Genomic DNA, 20,630 nt, shown 5'->3' with positions numbered 1-20,630 from the left:
TTATTAGTCACACATAAGGATAATGTTCTTTTATAAGAAAAACTATATGAGCGACAGACTGCGTCAAGTGATGGAAGACACCCATTTTTGGAACAAACTGAGCATTTCTTCCTAGTACCTTTGCAAAAGAGGTGCTGGTAATGTATGATCTCCAAAGCTTACACAACTCCCTTCAGTTCTAACCTGCCTGGCTAATAGAGGGGGCTAATAAAAGCTGCAATCCAGCAACATCTGGAAGATCACATTGCCAACCCACTTCAAAGGATGAGTCTCAACTATTTTTAAAAAAAACGATTCATCTTTTTTACCAAATCATCTTGGGTTACTTATTGCAAGAAAGCAAGACAGCCCAAAATTAGACAATATGTAAATCTATACACGAGACTCGTGACTACATAGTCATAGACTACATACTGTAGACATATAGATTTCAAGTCTAGCGCAATGAACACAGAAGAATGAAACTTTCCCTTTTCCTCAACCTTAAGAATAAACACACGGGTTGATTGGCACAGCAGCTGGAAAGGATCCACGAGGGCACAAAAGCCAATATTGGTCACTTCCAGAAAATCTTTATTTCTGTTAAATAGTTCCTTAAAACCACCATCAAGGAACAGCTTATACATCAACATGACCTCCACTGAATCAGTGCTGCTACTTTTAAATAACAGGATAGCATTTGAGCAAAACCTTTGTAAATGTACTTAGATTAATGCACAAATGTTTCGGTGTATTGAGACACAGACACATTATGCAGACCCAGAGAGGCTGTTATACTTCTATCAAATGTGCAGCAAGCGCATTGCATTCTGAATTCTAACTATTGGGCTATATACTTCTATAAGCAGACTGCACTAGCTTGTAGGCACAAGTCAGCTTGAGGCTTTAGCAGGATTAGAAATGTTGTTGTACGTCCCGATGTTCTCCCAAATCTACAGTAAAACCATAAATGCTTCTTCCTTGTGAAATACAAAAGTATATGAACACTTCCTTGTATAGGCAATTACTCTTTGCTAAAAGCAATTTGTATGTCATACATGTGTACGCATACGAATATACTGTGTTTATGGACTAATGTGGTTTCTGCTCTCGGGCATTTTGACAAATCTATGTCTCATTTGAATCCTTCATTTCTACCACATGTAAAACGTCCTTTGGAGGGTGAGCCACACAGTTGCAAATTGCAGCATATGGGACTTTTTACCGAGCTGCTATTCTTCATCTTGAATAATGAGATAAGCAATTCAACGGCCCAGAATCCTCCTCCAAGGCATACCCTCAAAAAGATAACCAATCTTACTAACTACAGAAACTTTAGAGAGAATTAAGGCCTGAAGAAATTTAATGAAATATTTCTCTTTAATAAAACCCTGCTCCTAAACCAAACTTTGTGCAGACACCCCCCCCCATTGAAACACACCAAGCAGTTCATTTTGCCTAACAGCTAGAATCAATAAAACCACACACTTTTGGCCCTTGGAAAACTACAATGGTGCTCGGAGAATCCAGTGCTCAACAGAAAATGAATTTACTCACCCTCACCAATGCAGTCCAATAGTATGTTGAGATCTTTGGTAAAGATGACTGTTAAGTCACTTGGCCTTTGATAAGATTGTTCTCCTGCAGTATCTGTAGATGTGCCAAATGACTTGGTTGAACTGTAAACCTGCTCTTGGCTTTCTAAACGATTGTCTTAAATCAGTGTTTTGGAAACAGCTATTTTAATATTAGCTGACATATCTGTCTCTAGAAGCAGTGTGTAGAATTGGAAACAATTAAGTCCCGCAGAAATAAGGGTGAACAAGAAACAGACTTGGACAACCCCAGATTATGTTTAAATCAGAAACTTTGAAGACTTGTTAAATTCAAAATGCATTTTGAAAAGGAATTTCATAGTCTCCCTTTAGATGATTCCTTTTTCATTTCTGCATACATTCCTCTGCTTATTTTCTGTACGTGATAGAGGTTTTGGAACTACTGAGTTCAATTCCATAACTGTGATATCAACTGAGAATACACAGGAGAGATTTTGTTTTTTAAATCTGGCTACAAATACTTATTGTTTTCTTAATGGCAAGCTGCACCTTACTCCAAACATGAACTGTGTGACATCTTGTCGGCTTAGTGTCTATAAGACAATCTTATTAATTTTCTGATAGTGAGAAATACACAAACAAAAGTTAAAGAAAATCTGGTTCATAAACTTTGGCTTTTCTTAGAAAATTACGTTTAATAACACTGGAACTGACATGGTTGCAGAACTGGTCAACTGTAACAGATCAATATGCTGAAGACTGAATTCATAGGACTTCCTGGAGACCTCTAAGATATAAGCTTCTTATAAGCAGGGGCAACTGACACCAGTATATGCAGAAAAACAACAAAAAGGAAAAGTTACAGAGTTAAAACTTGGGGCATTATGTTTACTCAGAAGTCATATTAATTCTCAAAAAAAAAGCAGCTTTAGCATCAGTATCAAGGTCAGATGTCGGACATGATTAAAGCCGATGAGAGGAGAACTGTGGGTTTGTGCACATTCATTCAGGATAGCAGAGGCAAGTAGCAGAAGCCTTATAAAGTGTCCAAACATAACGTACAACTGTAACCATATGTAACAGGGCTTAAATTAGTCACAATACACAACAGTGAAAGTGCTTTGCAATCTGACACGGTCTGTAAACCAAGGCTTTACAGTTAGTTACACTCAGCAGAGCCTAACCCCAGTCACGTTTTCTTTCCCCTTATAACTTAACCTTCCAAATGCTGCAGTGTGAGAACAGCATTCAACAGCTTGCTTTGTTGGACCCCTGAAGCAAGGAGCACAATTCTGCGCAGGTTTGTGTCTCTACGGAACTAAACTGTGACTCCATCGTATTCCAGGCCAAGTCAGCCAAAAGGAAATCATCCACAACAGTCTGAGTCTCGTTGCTGGTGAGAAATAAACTGCCTAGAGTATCAAGACAGCTGTCTATGGTTTGCGTTTCAGCACTGTTCAGCTGGACTTTGCTCTCTGACATATGATCGGAGATCTCGCTGTCAGGACATCTCACTTCTGTTTGGGTTTCTGTATTGGAAGAGTCGGCGCTCATCAAAAAAGCAGAGGGCTTCAAGATGTTCCCCAGAGGCAGGTAGGGAGTGTCCAGGAAGAAATTTAAGTCTGTCTGGGTCTGCGTATCAAACATTTCTAAGCCTAGGAAATTAGAATTACTCCGAGAGGCGTAGGATTGGGTAGCGTGGTCTGAAAATAAATCTGTTTGGGTTTCAATGTCTAGGGACTCCAAGGCCGGCACGGAGTTCAAGTTGCCAAATTCAGCCTCTTCGGTTTGAGTTTGGATGTTGGAGGCTGTAAAGAATTCCTCAATGTCAAAATCTATCCCTGCATTCTGGGTAGGGACGGAACTTAGGGGAATGTCAGGGTTGGAGTGAGTATCTGTTAAAAGACTCCGGTTATCCAATGAGTGACCTGCTGAGTTATTTGAAAAAATCGTTTCCAGGTCATTCAGTAGCTCCATGGTTTGCGTCTGATTGTCTGTCATAATTTGCTGGGGAAGCATACCGTTTGTTGGTGGGCTGAAGCCGAGCATCGGCTCACACTTTGTGTCTGGGGTCAAAGTTTTGCAGTTTCCTTGCGGTAGCATATTCTGACCCAGGTTGGCTGCCATCAAGGAGCCGTCGGGATGAGTCATTGGGTTTGAATTGGGAAATGCGGCATTAACGCTGCTGAAAAGACTGCTGCATGCGACAGTCTGGTCCATGTGCACGTTCTCATCGATCCCTTTTTGGGATTTACTGGTCTGAGTCTCCCGAGAAATCCCACAGGGTTGAAAGCAAGCATGAGCAAGCACATCTGTCTGAGCAGCTATGGAGGAAGTCAGCTTCAAGCTGGGTAACAGGGTTTGTGTCTCCACGCTAACCGGAAGCAACATTTGGGAACTGAAAGTCAGGTCTGTCTGAGAACATGAGGACACCGAGGAATCGGGAGGCCAAGCTGCCGAAGGCACAAAGTTTTGGGAAATGTAAGATAGGTCAGTCTGAACGTTTGTGGAACAGATTCCATTTTTATAGCACAGAGCTTCTAGATCCTGGACTGGATTATGGGGAGTAGCTTTGCTTAAATTCACCTGGATGCCGGTGCTAACTGGCTTAGTCCCATCAGCAGTTTTGGTTCTGGAAAGGGCTGAGGGGTTTTTCAATGCCAGCGTTTCAGCCTCCAGGGCAGGTATCATAATTCTGACTGGCAGCGGCATCAACTGAACAGTACTCATAAGAGAACCTCTCTCGTCCACAGCCACCATCACAGGCTTTACAGAAGAGTTCGGTGCCGGCACCAAGATGGGCAACTGAGTCAGCTGCATTACAGGGAGCTTAACCACACCCACTTTCGGCTTAGGCAGGAGAAACTTGGGTGCACTTTTGGGCTGTGCTTGCGTTTGCTGAATAGCGTAAGATTGGTTGGGGTCGTCCAAAGAAGCCGTAGACTTGGTTTCAGAGGTCTCCAAATCCTCCGTGCTGGCACATCTGCTGTGGCAGATGTTGGCGGAGACCTTGCTTGTTGTTTTTTCTTCCAGCAGGCAGTTAGAAAGTGAAGTTTCAGTTTTCCTTTTCTTGCTGGGCGGGTCCCTGTAAACATTAATAAATCGTGAGAAATGCTACTGGACTGCAGAACAGTCTGCCCACTGCTTCCCATCCGAGAGGAGGACTTTAGGAAAACAAAAGCATATAATTCATAGCTTTAATAGTATGTGGGAATGACCTTAGGACACAGCGAGAAGAGCCAGAGTCAAGGGAACAGTCAGGTAAAAGGCCCTCAACAGAAATGTGGGTGTGGTAGATCCTCCCTATTTTCTTAGCTGGGGACAGGGGAGAAAGGAACTTCCAGACTTGCAAGACTCTGTTAATGTAACCTTACAATAAAGCAGGGGTCTTCAAACTTGCCTGGCTGAGGAATTCTGGGAGTTGAAGTCCACAAGTCATAAAAGGGCCAAGTTGGAAGAGCCCTGCTCTAATTCATGCAACATTCAAAAGCCCACGGGGCTAACTATTTGGGTGAAACAAGCGATGGTTCGCATTTGCACTTCTAGGAAACAGGAAAACAACACACAGCATTGTGCAGCAAAATCTTTTAAATTAAGAGAATTTAAAGATTTTGCTAGTGGCAGCCTATCTGACAAGGGATGCACAGATGTAAGGCCAAGAAAAATACAGGCCACTGTGTTATGAGCAGTTGTGAAACCAAGAACAGAGGGGCCATTGCTGGCGTTTACCAATGCCAAAACTCTTCCCCCAAATGCTAAACCCCACAAACTAATATGTCCATGTGCAGGAGATATTTGGAAAATGCTGCCATACCTGTGTTCAACCGGGATCTCATGTTGTGTCCGATAAATGTGAGATAACAATGCTGTCCTACTAGCATATGGACAGCCACAAGTACACTGGAAAGTCTTGCCACAGTCCAAAATATGGCGCTTTAAATCCCATATAGTGCCGTACGAATTGGTACATTTGTCACATTTATGCTTCTTTTCAGCATGCATTTTCATGAAGTGCTGAAACAACCAAACATTAGGGTAATTGTAGGGATACAGAGAAGCAACTTACAACCAATGAGTGGCATCATCTTTTAGCATTCTCAAATTACTATCAGATTTTTTCCCCCAGTTTTAAGACTGAACTCTTTCTAGACCCTACCTGGAGATGTTGAGTACTAAAAGTAGAGTTTACCAATCAGATGCCCCAACTTTGATTAGGCCTATTTCCTAACAGGCAAACTTGTTTACTATAATTAACTGTAATTCTGTGTTCCGTTTTGAATGATGCAGCACAGATACTTTAGGATTTAACAGTTTTACTTATATGCCACAAAATAATTGGAATAGAAGAACAAATCTTTAGGTTTGGGATAACCAAAGGAAAAGAAAAAGTAACTTATTTAATATCAAGTTCCTTCACTGCCACCCTACAAATTTAGATTTCAAAAGATGCTACAGTTGAGAAAATTAACTTTCTGGGCTATTCATGCCTCTGCTGCATGTTCATTTATTTGAATCAAGTTCACTCTTATTCTACATGCTAATCCCATAACAAGGACTTTATTTAGAATTAGATCTTGCACTGACATACAAGATTTGTTATACATATATGTTTTCACATAAAAAACTATAATTCAGAAAAAAATAACTTTTTGACATGACATTCCACTCACTGTAATTTCCATTAATTTATCTTTAAATAATCTAGTTATGTTCCATACCTGCCTTACAAGAGAAAACTGTGAAAACGGCCTTTCGGGTCCTCTAGGACAACCTTCAATTGGACAGCAGTAGTATTTCTGTAGCGTTTTCAAATCTTTCCTCATTGCAGGATATACTTTTCCATCCTGAAGTGGCAGACGTTATTAAAAAGAAACACACATTTTAGAATTAAGAAGCAGGTGGAAGGTAAACTGAATTTTGGGTTACAGGTAATCCTTGACTTACAACAGCTCATTTACTGACCTTTCAAAGTTACAACAGCACTGAAAAAAAAGTGTCTTAAGACTGTTTTTCACACTTACGAAGGGGGAATTATTGACATCATGTTTATGTCCCAACTTTAAGAAAGACAAATCCCTGAATGGCAATATAAATCAAGAATCCTATTTGTCAAATCTTCTGAAGATGCCTCAACAAATTTAATTGTTGCTGCTGTTTGGAAACACATCACACTACACATCAGATTACTGTGAACTGTACGAACATTCAAGACACCACACGGTCCTTTTGATCCTTGCCCAACACACTAGTTTTGTTAAGGGAAGCCTAAAATGATTCAAACAAAACCAAAAATCAGAAGCCAACAGTATGAAGAACTAATGGGACGGTCCAAAGTAAATATGTTAGCAAGAAAAAGCCCTGGAGGCAGTGTCTGAAGCATAATTCCAAAGTCAACAAAGGCCTTATTTTTTTTCAACTGTTGCACATTTTGGAGTCAAGACTGCTGATAGGTTTGCCTGCCAGTTTTAAAATCAGACTGCCTTTCCTGTGGTCAGACAGGACAGCCACCTGTCTGAAACGCTACAGGTTCTCCTGCTTGAGCAAGGGGTTGGACTAGAAGACCTCCAAGATCCCTTCCAGCTCTATTCTGATTGACTGAACCTTCTGACAAGCAAAGTTAACGGGGGAAGCCAGATTCAGCGATTCACTTAACAACTGTGGCAAGAAAGGTCGTAAAACGGGGCAAAACTCAGCTAGCAACTGTCTCACTTAGCAACAGATAGTTTGGTCATAGGTTGACCTGCATTAAAATCCCCTCAGACCATCATAAGAAGCAGCAGACTACGCATCCATTTTCCTTGTTCATACACAACGAATTAGAACCACACAAGCATGCCATATATGCTAAATAAACACAGTCTTTTTTTTGGGGGGGGGGTCCTTCCCAATTGTCAACAGTGGGAAGAGGTGGCTGAGAAGGAAAAACAAACAAACAAACCAACTTTTAAGACACCCTGACTGGAAGGGAGGCCCAAGGGCAGGGGTAGGCAACCTTGGCTCTTTTATGACTCGTGGACTTCAACTCCCAGAATTCCTGAGCCAGGATGGTTCAGCTTGGAAACCTCTCCCTTTCCCCTCAGCGTGGCTGGCTGAGGAATTCTGGGAGTTGAACTCCACAAGTTTTAAAAGGGCCAAGCTTGAAGACCTCTGCTCTAGCGTTATCTCCTATGGCAGGGGTAAGGCCACCTTGGCTCTTTGATGACTTGTGGACTTCAACTCCCAGAATTCCTCAGCCAGCCTGGCTCAGCTTGGAAACCTCTCCCTTTCCCCTCAGCGTGGCTGGCTCAGGAATTATGGGAGTTGAAGTCCACGAGTCATAAAGCGGCCTAGGCCTAGGCCAGGGGTAGCCAACCTTGGCTCTTTTATGACTCGGGGACTTCAACTCCCAGAATTCCTCAGCCAGCCTGGCTCAGCTTGGAAACCTCTCCCTTTCCCCTCAGCAGGGCTGGCTCAGGAATTCTGGGAGTTGAAGTCCACCAGTTTTAAAAGGGCCAAGCTTGAAGACCTCTGCTCTAGCGTTATCTCCTATGGCAGGGGTGAGGAACCTTGGCTCTTTGATGACTGGTGGACTTCAACTCCCAGAATCCCTGAGCCAGCCTGGCTCAGCTTGGAAGCCTCTCCTTTTCCCCTCAGCGTGGCTGGCTGAGGAATTCTGGGAGTTGAAGTCCACCAGTCATAAAAGAGCCAAGGTTGCCTACCCCTGCCCGAGGGGAAGGGAGGGAGATATTTGGGCGGCGGGGGGAGGGAATTGGCAAAGGAGACTGGCCAGAAAAGCTGGAGAGGGGGGCGCGTTGTAAAGAGAGACCTGGCCGAGAAGATTTGGGGCGCGGCCCATTTAGAAAGGGGGAAGAGGAGGTTTACAGGGGGGGGGGAGACGGGGAAGGAGGAGACCGGAGGGGAAAGAAGGAGAGGGGGTTGGGGGAAAGGAGACATGGGGGGGAGGAGACCGGGGGCAAAGGAGACGGGGGGGCCGGGGGGGGAAGGAGAGGGAGGGGGGAAGGAGACATGAGAGGGGAGAAGGAGACGGGGGGGGGCTCACCTGCTGCAGGCGGTGGGCCTTGCTGAGGTGCATGCTCAGCGCTGGCGGGTTGGGCAGCACCTTGCCGCAGCCGGGCACCGTGCACAAGATGTTGCTGCGGACGGCCCGAGACAGCTCCGTCACCGAGGGCGTGACCAGCTCCCGCGGGCTGGCCGGCCGCTGGCGGACCTCGCGGGGTGCCGGGCGGCGGGGACGCCCGAGACCCAGGCCGGGGACCCCGCGCTGAGGCGGGCGCTGCGGCTGAAGAGGAGGAGGAGGAGGAGGAGGAGCGGCCGCCGCCATGTTCCTCGCGGCCGTTCCCAAACCAACCGGCCGGGCACTTCCGGTGGGGCAGCTCATGAATATGGAGAGACGCCGATTTCCATATTCATGAGGGATGCGTGGGAAAGAGCGGCGCCAGCCCCGCCCTCGGAAAGGAGATCCCGCCCCTTTTCGTCGGCTCGAAGTCACGTGGGACGAGGCCGCGGACCGAATTCCGGGCTGCGATTCATTCATTCGTCTTTTCGATTAGTCCCGGTTTCATGAGGCCGCCCCTTTATTCACCTAGCGCAGGGCTAGGCAACCTCGGCTCTTTTATGACTCGTGGACTTCAACTCCCAGAATTCCTGAGCCAGCCAAGCTGAGGGGAAAGGAAGAGGTTTCCAAGCTGAGCCAAGCTGGCTCAGGAATTCTGGGAGTTGAAGTCCACGAGTCATAAAAGAGCCGAGGTTGCCTACCCCTGACCTAGCGCGACTGTTTGGTTCTCGTCGAGGAGCGGGCTTTTTAATTTTGCGGGTTTCTGGGGTGAACGCACAGAGTCAGCTGCTGAAATGCTCGTTTCTAATGTTGTCAGGCGCCTGTGACATTGACATGAAACATTAGAGCAGGGCTGTGCAACCTTGACAACTTTGAAGACTCGTGGACTTCAGCTCCCAGAATTCCTCAGCCAGCTGAAGTCCACGTGTCTTAAAAGTTGTTAAGGTTGCACACCCCTGCTCTAATGTTTTGTCTTCTGACTGGCAGGTTTCACACCATCAACTTAGGGTAGCCCAGTCCGGGATCCAGGCTACAAACTGGAGGTAAACAAAAACCAGAAACGCCCAATTATTTCAGATAATAAGATCTAATTTCACAGACTTAATTATGTGCATAAAATGTAAGTAAAAAAAAATATCTTTATAGGCAGGTCAAGACTGCTGATAGGTTTGCCTGCCAGTTTTAAAATCAGGCTGCCTTTGCTGCAAAATTAAATATCCATTTTGTCCTTTCCAAGGACAATTATTTTAGCTATCCCTCCCTTAGATTTTCCACGATTCTATGCCTTTATAAATTCCAGATTCCAAACACAGGAGAATCCCTTGTAAGTTGACAATCCTATTAATTTTAGAGCAAAAGCGGGGTAATAGGATAAACCCAAAAGGTAAACATTTCAAACTACAAACTTGCCTTTTTATGATCCTGCAGTCTTTACTTGGAGTAGAGTTGGGATGACAACAAAATCAACTGGAATGCAACTGCAACCAATTTTATCTAACAAGTTCTATATATAGAATCATAAAGTTAACATGATTCATGATGTTTATACGCTAACATTTCAAGCCAAGCTTGACTATTCCCATTTCAGAGAATAACAAAAAAGCCCAGTAGTTTATAATACATTTGACTAATTTTTCAGATGTTGCATTCAATTAAGTTCAAATAATCTTTGAGTAAGAAGGGGCTTGCACAATATAATAAACCATGGAACAATTTGATTTAGTGCAATATTTGCAACTACAGATTAAATGATGGTTAAGGCAAAACTGATAAGCTACACTGAGCTCAAGCAGCAGGATAAACTTGGAATAAAGTAACAGTAATACAATGAAACTAATTGTATAGCTTTATTTATGTTTACAAAGTATGAGAAGAAAAAAAACCTCTTAAAATAGTTATCTGCATTGTTAAAAAGAACCCTGACATTTGTTAACAGTCTTCTGCAGGATATGACTTATATTCATGGACATCCAAGTACATATAAAAAGCCATACTATTAAAAATATATGTGATTCACTAAAAGTTTATGTTTAAAATTCAATTTAGTATAAATGAACATTTATTGTCAATGTTTGTATAGAGTGCATTCTGTCTTCACAGCAACCTCTCCAAAGCAAGCAATTAAAATAACTAGATTATATACAACAGATTAACATTTCATTTTTAATTAGACAATAGTGATTGGGCATTGGTAAAATTTGCATTGTTTTTATTAATTACATGGTAAGAATACACAAACCTTCACTGATAATTGTTTACAAAATCTCACAAACATAATGCTGTGAATTATTCAATTTCTTTTTCACCAGTATTGTAAAAACCTTTCTTGTATGGTTTGCGTCAGAAGAACGTGGCATGTGTATGAAGAGTTTACTGGTTATAACGCCGGGAGTGTCTTATCCTTCCAACTTATAAAGTATATTTTTCTGCAAGCCATACAGTGATATGAAAGATGCAGAGCTTGGGAGCGGGGAGTCCATATGTGTCTCAGCAAAGAAATGTTTGTTCTTTAACTTACCTGAAAGGTATTATTGGTTTGTGAAAGATCATCTTTTTTCTCTTTGACTTTAAAATAATTCCTGCCTTTTCGAGTGATGCAGGTGAGTAGTGGTGAAAGAGGAGCATCTGCTATTCCTAGTATAAAAAATACATAAAAATCAATAATATGATAATTTATATCTGTAAGTAAACCTGGCAGTTCAGAAATTCGGTGTCTTTTAATAACATTGCATAAATCCATATGTAACAGCATGACACAACAGTTTGGTGTCAAAATCTGTTTCACACAAGGGTTGGCAACGTGACATTTTCAGTTACCATGCTTTCTTGCCTAAAAGTTGTTTAAGTCTCGTGAGATTTTGGCAAGATGCAAAATAAAAATAGAAGAACTCACATATGATCTCCATCCAGAAGGAAAATAGATTCTGCAAGCATTAAAGTTGCTCATTCACATTGGAAATTTAGAAAGAGGCTAAGGTAGTGAGCAGCTTAAAATGGACTTTTCCCTTATTAATTTATATTAGAATGAACCAACTATTACAGAATTCAAATATCTGCATTTGAATATGGTAAGTTTATTTCATCAGATGCATAATTAAGATGAGCCCAGCCACCCCCACACTAGTTTTTTAAATAGAGTTTAATTTGGTTGGCAAGGAACTCAAATGAATAGTTTCCATCATTATGGAAAGGCCTATGAATCACTGGTTTTATAGGCAGTTTTTATTCTGTAAAAATATTATATAATAGTGGCTTTTAGGTTCTAACATAATTGCAATACTTACCAGAAGGCCCTAGAGACTTAAGGGCTTCTAGAAGATGAGGACTAGAAAACTTGATCGTACATCTAAATGGCTCATCAGTATTCAAGATGCTTATTTCTTCACTTTTAAGCATGGTTTCAAGCTGTAATTGATAACAACAAAAAACCCAGGAACTGTAAATAGATCAATGTGGTATGACTGTTATGGTTCTGGCCTAGACCAGGGAGATTCACATCAGAATCCTTGTCAAGCCATGAAAAGTCACTGGATGACTTTGGGCCAGCCCTTTTCTAAGCCAAAACTAATTCATACGATTGGATAAAATGCAGGAAAATCCCCACAGAAATAGCCTTTGAGAGAGATATATATCTAACAAACAATATAATAAATCATATTTATGCCATAATTCCCTAAATGTACTTCCCTTCATCTTTGGCCCGACATGCTAGACAGCCTAACATATTTTGTTATCTCAGTTTGATCCCCATAGCAATCTTGTGAATTAGGATGCACAAAAAAAAGACCCTAAAATCACCTGTGATTTCTATGATAAAAGGGGAACGTGAACCTCAATTTTCCTGACCTGATCCAGTTCAAATATCTTAACCGCTTCATTATAAAGTCATTTTAAAATGTATTATTCTTACATAAATCTTGTCAACATTCCCCAAAATTACATTTTTTTCTTCAAAACAATAATTGCAAAGTTAATTTGATTAACAAAGGTTTCTTGGCATCTATTCAGAGTTCATTTTATGTGCTGCAACTATTTTATTCTAGAACAATTTATTATTACAATATTAAATATAACTTAAGAAATATGCACATGAAAAAAATCAAAGGGTGCCCTCTAGTGGAAGAAATATCTAGTTCTAATATACAACCTAAAACAAGCAGAACTTTAAATACACTAATTTATTCAGCATTGTTATTGATTGTATTAAAAGTCTTAAAGATTGAGAAGATCAAGACATATATAAAACAATTTACACTGTCAGCTTGTAGATCAGTGTCTCTCAACCTCACTGGCTGGGGAATTCTGGGAGTTGAAGTCCATACATCTTCAAGCTGTCGAGGTTGAGAAAGACCGGTGCAGATTACGGCCCATAATCTTCATTGATGAAGATTTCACACTGTAGTGCAAGGGTGTCAAACTGCTGGCCCGTGGGCTGGATGCATCATCCGGAAGCCACACCCACCCCATTGCCGGCAATGGCAAAACTGCTCCGATATGTGCAATGTCATGTGAGGCCGGAGCAAACCTGAGATAGGCCCAGTAGTGATTTAAAACAAAGCTTTAACTCGAACTTTATACTGTTTCACAATACGGACGTATTATTTGTAATCTGCTGAGCTTTGTGCAATATGAAGTTGCAAAGTAGATAGTTCTATGTATATTTGGAACATAAGTATTGTAACCATGGGAAGAGGAACTGAAAGTAGCTGATGGATGCGGGTTCCAATGTACACGGGTATACGTGGAAAGTTATGTTCAGCAAAAGTCAGCAGGAGGTCAGTAAAAAGTCAGCAAAAGTTAGCGGATCATCTGACTACAGTCTTCGAACGAGAACGGGTATAAAGGGTTGGGACTGGACCTGATTGATTTGCCATTGGCCTATAGCTGTCCTATTGGAGTTTGCTATACCATATGGTCCTCATTGCAATGGGTTGTTAATGTAAGTGATGATATGTTATTATGTTATGTTCCAAATTATTAGCAAAATAAACCTCTGAATCTTAAAGAATTATTGTTTTGTGTTGCTGTCTCTTGTCTTTTCCGTTGGATTTTTTCCACAACAATGGTAATACCTAACAACATGTCTTTATCCTGGCTGAGCAGGAGATGCAATGGAGGTCCCATTGTGGTTACTTAGTTAGGGCTTGGATAGGGAGAAATAGGCTTAGATCAATCCTACCAATACAATATGGTTGAGTGATTCAGCAGCTGACTGAATCCAGGGACAAAATCTTACAATTTGAGAGGGGATCGATGCTCCTGTTTGAACAGCAAGTGTAGGTTGTGACCAGGAAGGCCTTTGTATAATCAGCTGTTATGTGCCAACCAGGTACATAGGAATGTTTGATTATAGTTGTATTACCTGAGTTTTACTTTAATTTTTTGACATTAATACTGTAAGTGGCTCAGAGGAAATCAATTTAATTAAGAACAGAAAATTGGAATATTCATAGAATCTGCAGAATGTAAGTATAAGTAGGCTAAAATAAACATTGCCAATGTCTATGTAAAGCAGAAATTAACCTTGTATTTTGCACATTCCAACTTTGGTTGAGGGCTATCACCAAAGGTTTCCTGATTAACTTTCTGAATTCTCTCCTTTTCAAGTTTATCTTCAAGAATTATCCTTGGATCAACTGGAAAAAAGTTAAAAACACGTCAATGTACTGAAAGCATGCATAGCATAAACTGCAATATTGCTCTACATTCCATTTGCTCCCACATACCAAAATGTTAAGAAATCAGCCCATGGGAAAACTGAACCCCCCCCCCCGGTTAGACATATAAGATACATGCTTAGTAGAGGCCAGGGCAGTTCCATAGGGATGGCCGTGCACAGAGCATGGTCCATCAAACTCTAATTTAAAGGAATCATTTTGATTTAAAATAAATTAACAAGTTAGCTTAAATACCGTTTTCCAGGGCACTGTTTTTTTCTTGTAGAGGTCGAGGGAGATATGTCTGAAAGTTTTAAAAAATAAATAAGGAACAGAAAAATAATTCCAAAATGTTAAGTTGGAACATTTTCTTGTACGAGTGATTTTTAGAAATATTTTTTTAAAAAAAACTACGTGCAGCAACTTTCTTTTTTTAAAAAGTAAATGTGTGAGTTAGTTTATACATTAATCTCTGTACCTCATGACCAAATATGGAATTTCAAAATGTGCAAGACCCATAGAGTGACCTTACACTCATTGGTTTTGTTATCTGCAAATCCACTTTTTTCTCAGTTCTCAATCTTATTCCAGATACATATAATTCTAAATTTAGGAAAAAAATTATGCATTTTGCTAAATACTTATAGTAACCACTAAAAACTTTTTAACTAGCAGCAGGGCAGAAGTTGAGAAGGTAGAAACAAGGGAGTACACATGGCTCTCCATTGCACATACATGTTGGAATTCCCTCTTCAAGAATAACATATGAAGTTGTACATGTGCTCTGCTGCTTGCTAAAACTAAAAAATAATGTGCATCAGTTACTAAAATTGGAATAATAGAAGTATAAACATTTAATATATTGTTATGCTACTGATTGAGACTTGAAGGATTTTTCAAAAAGCAAAAGGTGAAACTTTAATTACATCCACAGGGTTAAAATTTACCTTGTTGGGTTACTGTCCAGCTTTGTAGAAATGCAATGTGATCTCTTTGAAGTCACATTCACCATATTGGAAAGCTTAGAAACAGTCCTAAAACAAAACAAAAACCCAACTTTTGTCTTAGAATAGAGAAAAAGCTCACCTGGCAAAATCTTTTAAGCAAAATAACTTTAAGAGAGTCTAAGCAATGGCTTCGGAGACCCATTTCATGGATGTCTTTGTAACTGGTAGCAGCCAACAGGGCCTTGAAATGAAAATGGAGGCAATTTTTAATTGAAACTGAAAGGTATTGTTCTTCCCAACTCCCCAATTTACAATTATTATATTTAAGCATGTATACATTATACGTTAGTTCAGAAAACCAAAATATCAATTGATTCTTGTTGCATCAAAAAATGACCTGAAAGAAAATCAAGATAAATGCAAAGCACATTTACCTGAAAAAGCAAAGATGTATTACTCTTAAGTCTAGAATTGGATATAAAGACGTAAGGGGTTTGTGAATGGTAAACTACATAGGTTGGCTTGTATTGATTAGGCCTTGTATACAGTGTTCCCCATGCAATTCGAATCCATACTGCATTGTCTTCATATTCTTTAAAGCTGATAGTGGTCTGATGTAAAGAGAAAGGAAAAATTACAGTGGCTTGTTTAAACCATAGTAAAATATTGCAAAAGTAAATAAGACATAACTGTTTCTCACATGTGCATTACAGACAAAACAAACACAACAGCCTAGCTTACATAGAACACAAAGCCATAGTGGGTTTGCTTTTAGTTTAAATAATATATGCACTCCTGTTTATGTCTTATGCAACTGTTTAAGCAGAAATGCTAAGCCAACTCGTCCAACTAATATAGTTATAGTGAACAGTTAAATTATTTTTACAATATCAGTTATTTTAGTTCACATACAGAATGATATATGCTACATTTCATAGGTGATTAGCTTCTGAATATCATGATCAAGTGGAATAGCCAGTTCAGAAGAATCACTCCTAAATAAAAACAAAGGTGTTTTTAATTTCAAATTGTTTTACACTTAAATGATTTAGTAGAATAGGTTAAGTATAATCTCTTAAAATTTAGAGAGTAAATACTTTCATGAATTATTCTTACATTTTTCAAAACAGATAGCAGAGTGTATCTAAATTTCTTTTTGAAATTTGCCCAGCTAAAAATAACCGAATCTTCACTATCTGCAAATAATAAAAGATGTTAAAATGGGTTTCGTTTAACACACACACATATTTTATACAAAATAAGGTCAAGTTACTTTTACACTGAAGGCTATATAATTTTCCGTTACTTTTAACATTGTTAAAGGTGATTCAAGACCATTCATGTTTATACAAATCAACTTTCACCAACTTGATGATTTCTAGATGTTTTAGATCACTGCACATTTCTGACGGGCCTCCAAAACTGTCAATATTGATGGATGACATAGCTAATATTTCAATCTTTGAAGTATCAAACAACTGATTTTGCTTTAGAACTGAGTTCCCCAAGGTTTTTGGCTTTGCGGACCAGCGGGGGGGGGGGGGAAGAGAGAGGAGATGATTCCATGTTGAGTGGCCAGCAAGCGCTTGCACAGCTCCATTTACGTGGTGATGGCCACACGCACCCTTGCAAATGAAGCACATGAGCATGCGCTTGGCAGCTGGCCATACAAGTGGGGATGTGCCCAGATGCCTGCCTGCCGCTTCTGTGGCTTGGTTCCAAACAATGCAGTAGTGGGCTACAGTCCGAGGCTTGGGGACCCCTGCTTTAGAACAAGCAAGCCACCACAACTGAAATATATCAATACAAGTGGGATTAATAGCAAGGCAACTGCAGCACAAGCTTCTTTTATCCTTTGGCCGTAAGACTAAACACAAGCCTCTACGCAGTTTTATTAATAGGAAAAAGTGTCTGATTTTAGGTGGTTTTTAAACTCACATTTTCTTTGGGCTAATGCATTTTTCCCCCAGTTTAATATCATCATCATATATATTTATTTGATTTATATTCCCTTATTTCCCAGAAGATAGTTTTCTAAAAACTTTGGGAAAAAGTATCCATTGTATCTTCCCAAAACCTGTGAAGTAAGTTGGACTGAGAGTACTAGCAGTCCTCGACTTATAACATTCATTTAGTGAGTGTTCAATGTTACAACAGCATTGGAAAGTGATTTATGATCATTTTTCATGCAACCATTGCAGCATCCCCATGGTCACGTGATCAAAATACAGACACTTGGCAATTAGTTCGTATTTATGATGGTTGCAGTGTCCCGGAGTCATGTGATCATCTTTTGTGACTTTCTGACAAGCAAAATCAAAGGGGAAGCCAGAATCACTTAACAATCCTGTTACTAGCTCAACTGTGGCAAGAGAGGTCGCAAAATGGGGAAAACTCACTTAACAACTGTCTCACTTAGTATGAAAAATGAAATTTTGGGCTCAGTTGTGACCATACGATGAGGACTATATGTATGTGACTGGCTGAAGATGAATTTGAAATCTGTCTTCCTAATTTTAAACCAAAACCTGAGACCACATTGGTTCTCAGGAGCAATAGAAATCACTAAAAGGAAGCTATACATGTAAATGAAGGACATTCACTCCATTTTTTAGCATTTAAGTCATTTCATATCAATTTAACTAAAGAATAAAAGGTTAATGAATCAAACATACTAATGATAATGTGATTATTTCAGTTAAGAAAATCTCTAATTGTTCTAACTGTAAAGGTTTCAAAATAACATAATGGAAAGAGTTCTACTATATTAATTCAAAACATATATTCAAACCATGTCAATTATTTTTAGAATAACCAAAGGTAAGTTGTGAGTACTTACCTTTTCTACTCATTTGGTAAGCAATCCAGTTCTTTTTGTCTTGATAGGTGTAGTTGTCTAAAAAAAACCCATCACAAACTGAGCGGCTACTAATTTAATAATATAGTAATAAAAATTCCAAGGGTATCGTGAGAAAGCCCCTCTCCCAATAAAAGGAATTTCAGGAATATCAGTATTACGATTTTTAACATTTAGCTAATTTTCACATTAATGGGAGCTAATTTATATTCTTTACTCGTTACAGTCCATACTTCCTTATAAATAAGTTTTGTAACATCCAACAGAAGATTAAAGTATGTGTTTTCAGGTCGCAAGATTATTAGAGATGATGCAGTTTTTTTAAAAAAAGTGAACAAGCTACAAATCAAAATTAAACCCAAGGGAACTATCTCCTTAGTTAGCTAAAAATTCATATTCAGACTATGAACTATATAAAATGCCAGTATCAAATACCTTGAAATCCTATTATTATATGGGACTAAGCAAACCTCAATGCATTATCTCTGAATAAATAAGTGATTTCTTTTTTCTATTAAGAATTTAGATTTTAAATTGCAGTAACAATTTTGGGGGGGATTGTTTGATTAATTTAATTACCAACTATGGATTGGAGAAGTCCCTTCCATCTTCTTCCAAAACATTACATTTACAATGGAATATTGTGCAGTGAAAACAATAATCTTGTATTTTTAAAAAAAGTAAAACTGCTTTTAAAATTGTATCACATAAAAGATACATATCAATCCCATCAAATGAACTTAGTTTATAATATAATTGATCTAGACTAAAGAAAAAAAACACAACTGTTTACTCTTCCCCCCCCCCTCTCTCTTTAAACTAAAGATTCTACTTACAAATTAAGTCTAACTCTGCTGCATCTTTGATAGTTGCCTGGTTCTCCTTTAAGACAAAGAGTTATGAACAATATTACAATTATATTAATACAATATTATTGAGATTGGAACAATATTGAATATTATAAGACATTAAACCAGTTAAACATAGAACAGAGGAATGTCACTGAACTTGTCTCAATCTAATAAATTTTTGAGTGAAATGAATCAGAATTGTATTAGACATTATGTGAATGACACTGAAATAATGTACGCTCACAATCTATGTTGCAAACATTAAGAATACACTCATTGCAGTTAGTCTTTAAAAATGAGGTTCCACTTTACATTATTTTATGGACTTCAAAAGATTGTTATATATTACCTGTCTACTTCAGGAAAATTGTTTTTATCCACTCTATCAGTTCAGACTAAATGACTAACTTAGGATGACTTTGCATAAACATTAGGTTAAAATGAGGATAGCTGCTCAGTGTGTCCTATGAACATAATCTTATTAAGAGCAGCTGTAAACATATGCAATTCCGTATTTTCCAGATAATTACATCTTTATCATAATAAAAAGGGAAGCTCTGTTATAATATATATTAATATATTTTTCAAAGAGATGACATAAAAGCATTTGTACTTTGCTCTTACCTCACAAAGTTCAACAACTGCTTGAGACAAGTTTTCCTTAAAATGATGAATTTTTAAAGACTGAAGTTGAGTCTCGGACAGAAAGCCCCATGAAGTCAGCATTTTGGATGTTTCTGAACGTGGTATTCGCAGCACAGTTCTTCTAATATATTCCGCTACTGTTTCATCCATGATGAAGACCCTCCAAAATGAAGATAGGAATTTTGTTCTTCAAAGAATTGCATTTTAATTCTATACAGTACAGTGCAGATAGTGGACAATGAAAATAGAAAAAAGGTTCATAACAAGTGGCAAGTCTTGTGCTGTATGGGACTTTCACAACGAGGACTCTGGACATCTCATCCTAAATTGATATATACAAGACAACTTGAAGACACATACCTGTATCGAAAGCAAGACTAATAAAAGACATCTATACCATTACAAATATCACAGCACAGAATGTACGTTTCTATTTACACTACAAGAACGCAATTGTAGAACTTAACAGTAATTTTAAGATATTGATAGGCAATAGTTTTCTTGATATAATGAGGTGAGCACAATTTCAATTTTGGGATTAATTTTTTTTGCAAAGTTTATTTCTTTTCAATGTATGCCGATTAGCGTACATTCAAAATGACAATAAAGTTATTATTCTATTTTTCACTGCCTCCTCTCAGAACATCGTTCAGCATCCCCGTCAAGCCTGGGATTTCCTGGTGGTCTCCCATCCACGCAGGGTCCTTCTGCTACCCAGGTCCTGCCCCCCGCATTTCCACGTCTCTCTCCCACACACGACAGCTGGAGAGAAAGTCACCCCACGTAGAAAGAAGCCACCCACCCTCGCCGCTTTACTCTCCGTGCCGGCGCAGGCCGACCTCGCAGGGTCGTTGTGAGGACGAGAACACACGAACGAAACACACACACACAGACAGACAGTACAGGAAAGAAAAGGCGCCAGCCCTCTCGGGATTCGTGGCAGTCCTTCCTCCCGTTGCTGCTCACGCCCAACTCACTTCGACGGGGGATCCTGCCCGCCGCTGTTCCGCAGCCGCCGCTTCTGGGCCATTTTTTGTCTTTCTCCTCAGGACATTTGCCGCCCGAACCCCCCCCCCGCTCACCC

At 39.7% G+C, this 20,630-nt stretch overlaps 2 protein-coding genes across 2 annotated transcripts; both read right to left on the bottom strand.

Moving 5' to 3' along the window:
- Positions 1 to 561: 561 nt before the first annotated feature.
- ATMIN (ATM interactor) lies at positions 562 to 8,873 on the bottom strand. Its single transcript, XM_081335727.1, has 4 exons — positions 8,575 to 8,873; positions 6,254 to 6,379; positions 5,350 to 5,549; positions 562 to 4,620 (listed from the first exon to the last, which is right to left on the bottom strand). Exons 1-4 carry the CDS (start codon positions 8,854 to 8,856, stop codon positions 2,784 to 2,786), a joined length of 2,445 nt encoding a protein of 814 aa, XP_081191853.1. The 5' UTR covers positions 8,857 to 8,873; the 3' UTR covers positions 562 to 2,783.
- Positions 8,874 to 10,454: 1,581 nt separating this feature from the next.
- Positions 10,455 to 20,605, bottom strand: CENPN (centromere protein N). Its single transcript, XM_081335694.1, has 11 exons — positions 20,524 to 20,605; positions 19,526 to 19,706; positions 18,887 to 18,932; positions 18,033 to 18,089; positions 16,310 to 16,389; positions 15,628 to 15,804; positions 15,333 to 15,434; positions 14,502 to 14,550; positions 14,113 to 14,225; positions 11,874 to 11,994; positions 10,455 to 11,223 (listed from the first exon to the last, which is right to left on the bottom strand). The coding sequence occupies exons 1-11, from the start codon at positions 20,574 to 20,576 to the stop codon at positions 11,099 to 11,101; spliced, it is 1,104 nt and encodes a 367-aa protein (XP_081191820.1). The 5' UTR covers positions 20,577 to 20,605; the 3' UTR covers positions 10,455 to 11,098.
- Between the last annotated feature and the right edge of the window lie 25 nt (positions 20,606 to 20,630).

Source organism: Vipera berus (assembly GCF_964194415.1).
Source record: "Vipera berus genome assembly, chromosome: 10".
NCBI lineage: Eukaryota > Metazoa > Chordata > Lepidosauria > Squamata > Viperidae > Vipera > Vipera berus.
The sequence above is the reverse complement of the archived record's forward strand: the minus strand, read 5'-3'. Positions and strand labels throughout refer to the sequence as shown.

Coding starts and splice junctions, on each gene's coding strand:
- ATMIN (XM_081335727.1), bottom strand. CDS start 8,856: ATGGCGGCGGCCGCTCCTCCTCCTCCTCCTCCTCCTCTTCAGCCGCAG. Junction 6,380..8,574: donor AGGCCCACCGCCTGCAGCAG/GTGAGCCCCCCC, acceptor CTGCCACTTCAG/GATGGAAAAGTATATCCTGC. Junction 4,621..5,349: donor GAGATCCCGGTTGAACACAG/GTATGGCAGCAT, acceptor TAATGTTTACAG/GGACCCGCCCAGCAAGAAAA.
- CENPN (XM_081335694.1), bottom strand. CDS start 20,576: ATGGCCCAGAAGCGGCGGCTGCGGAACAGCGGCGGGCAGGATCCCCCG. Junction 18,933..19,525: donor CAGTTGTTGAACTTTGTGAG/GTAAGAGCAAAG, acceptor TTTGTCTTAAAG/GAGAACCAGGCAACTATCAA. Junction 14,226..14,501: donor AAACAGTGCCCTGGAAAACG/GTATTTAAGCTA, acceptor ACTTTTTTCCAG/TTGATCCAAGGATAATTCTT.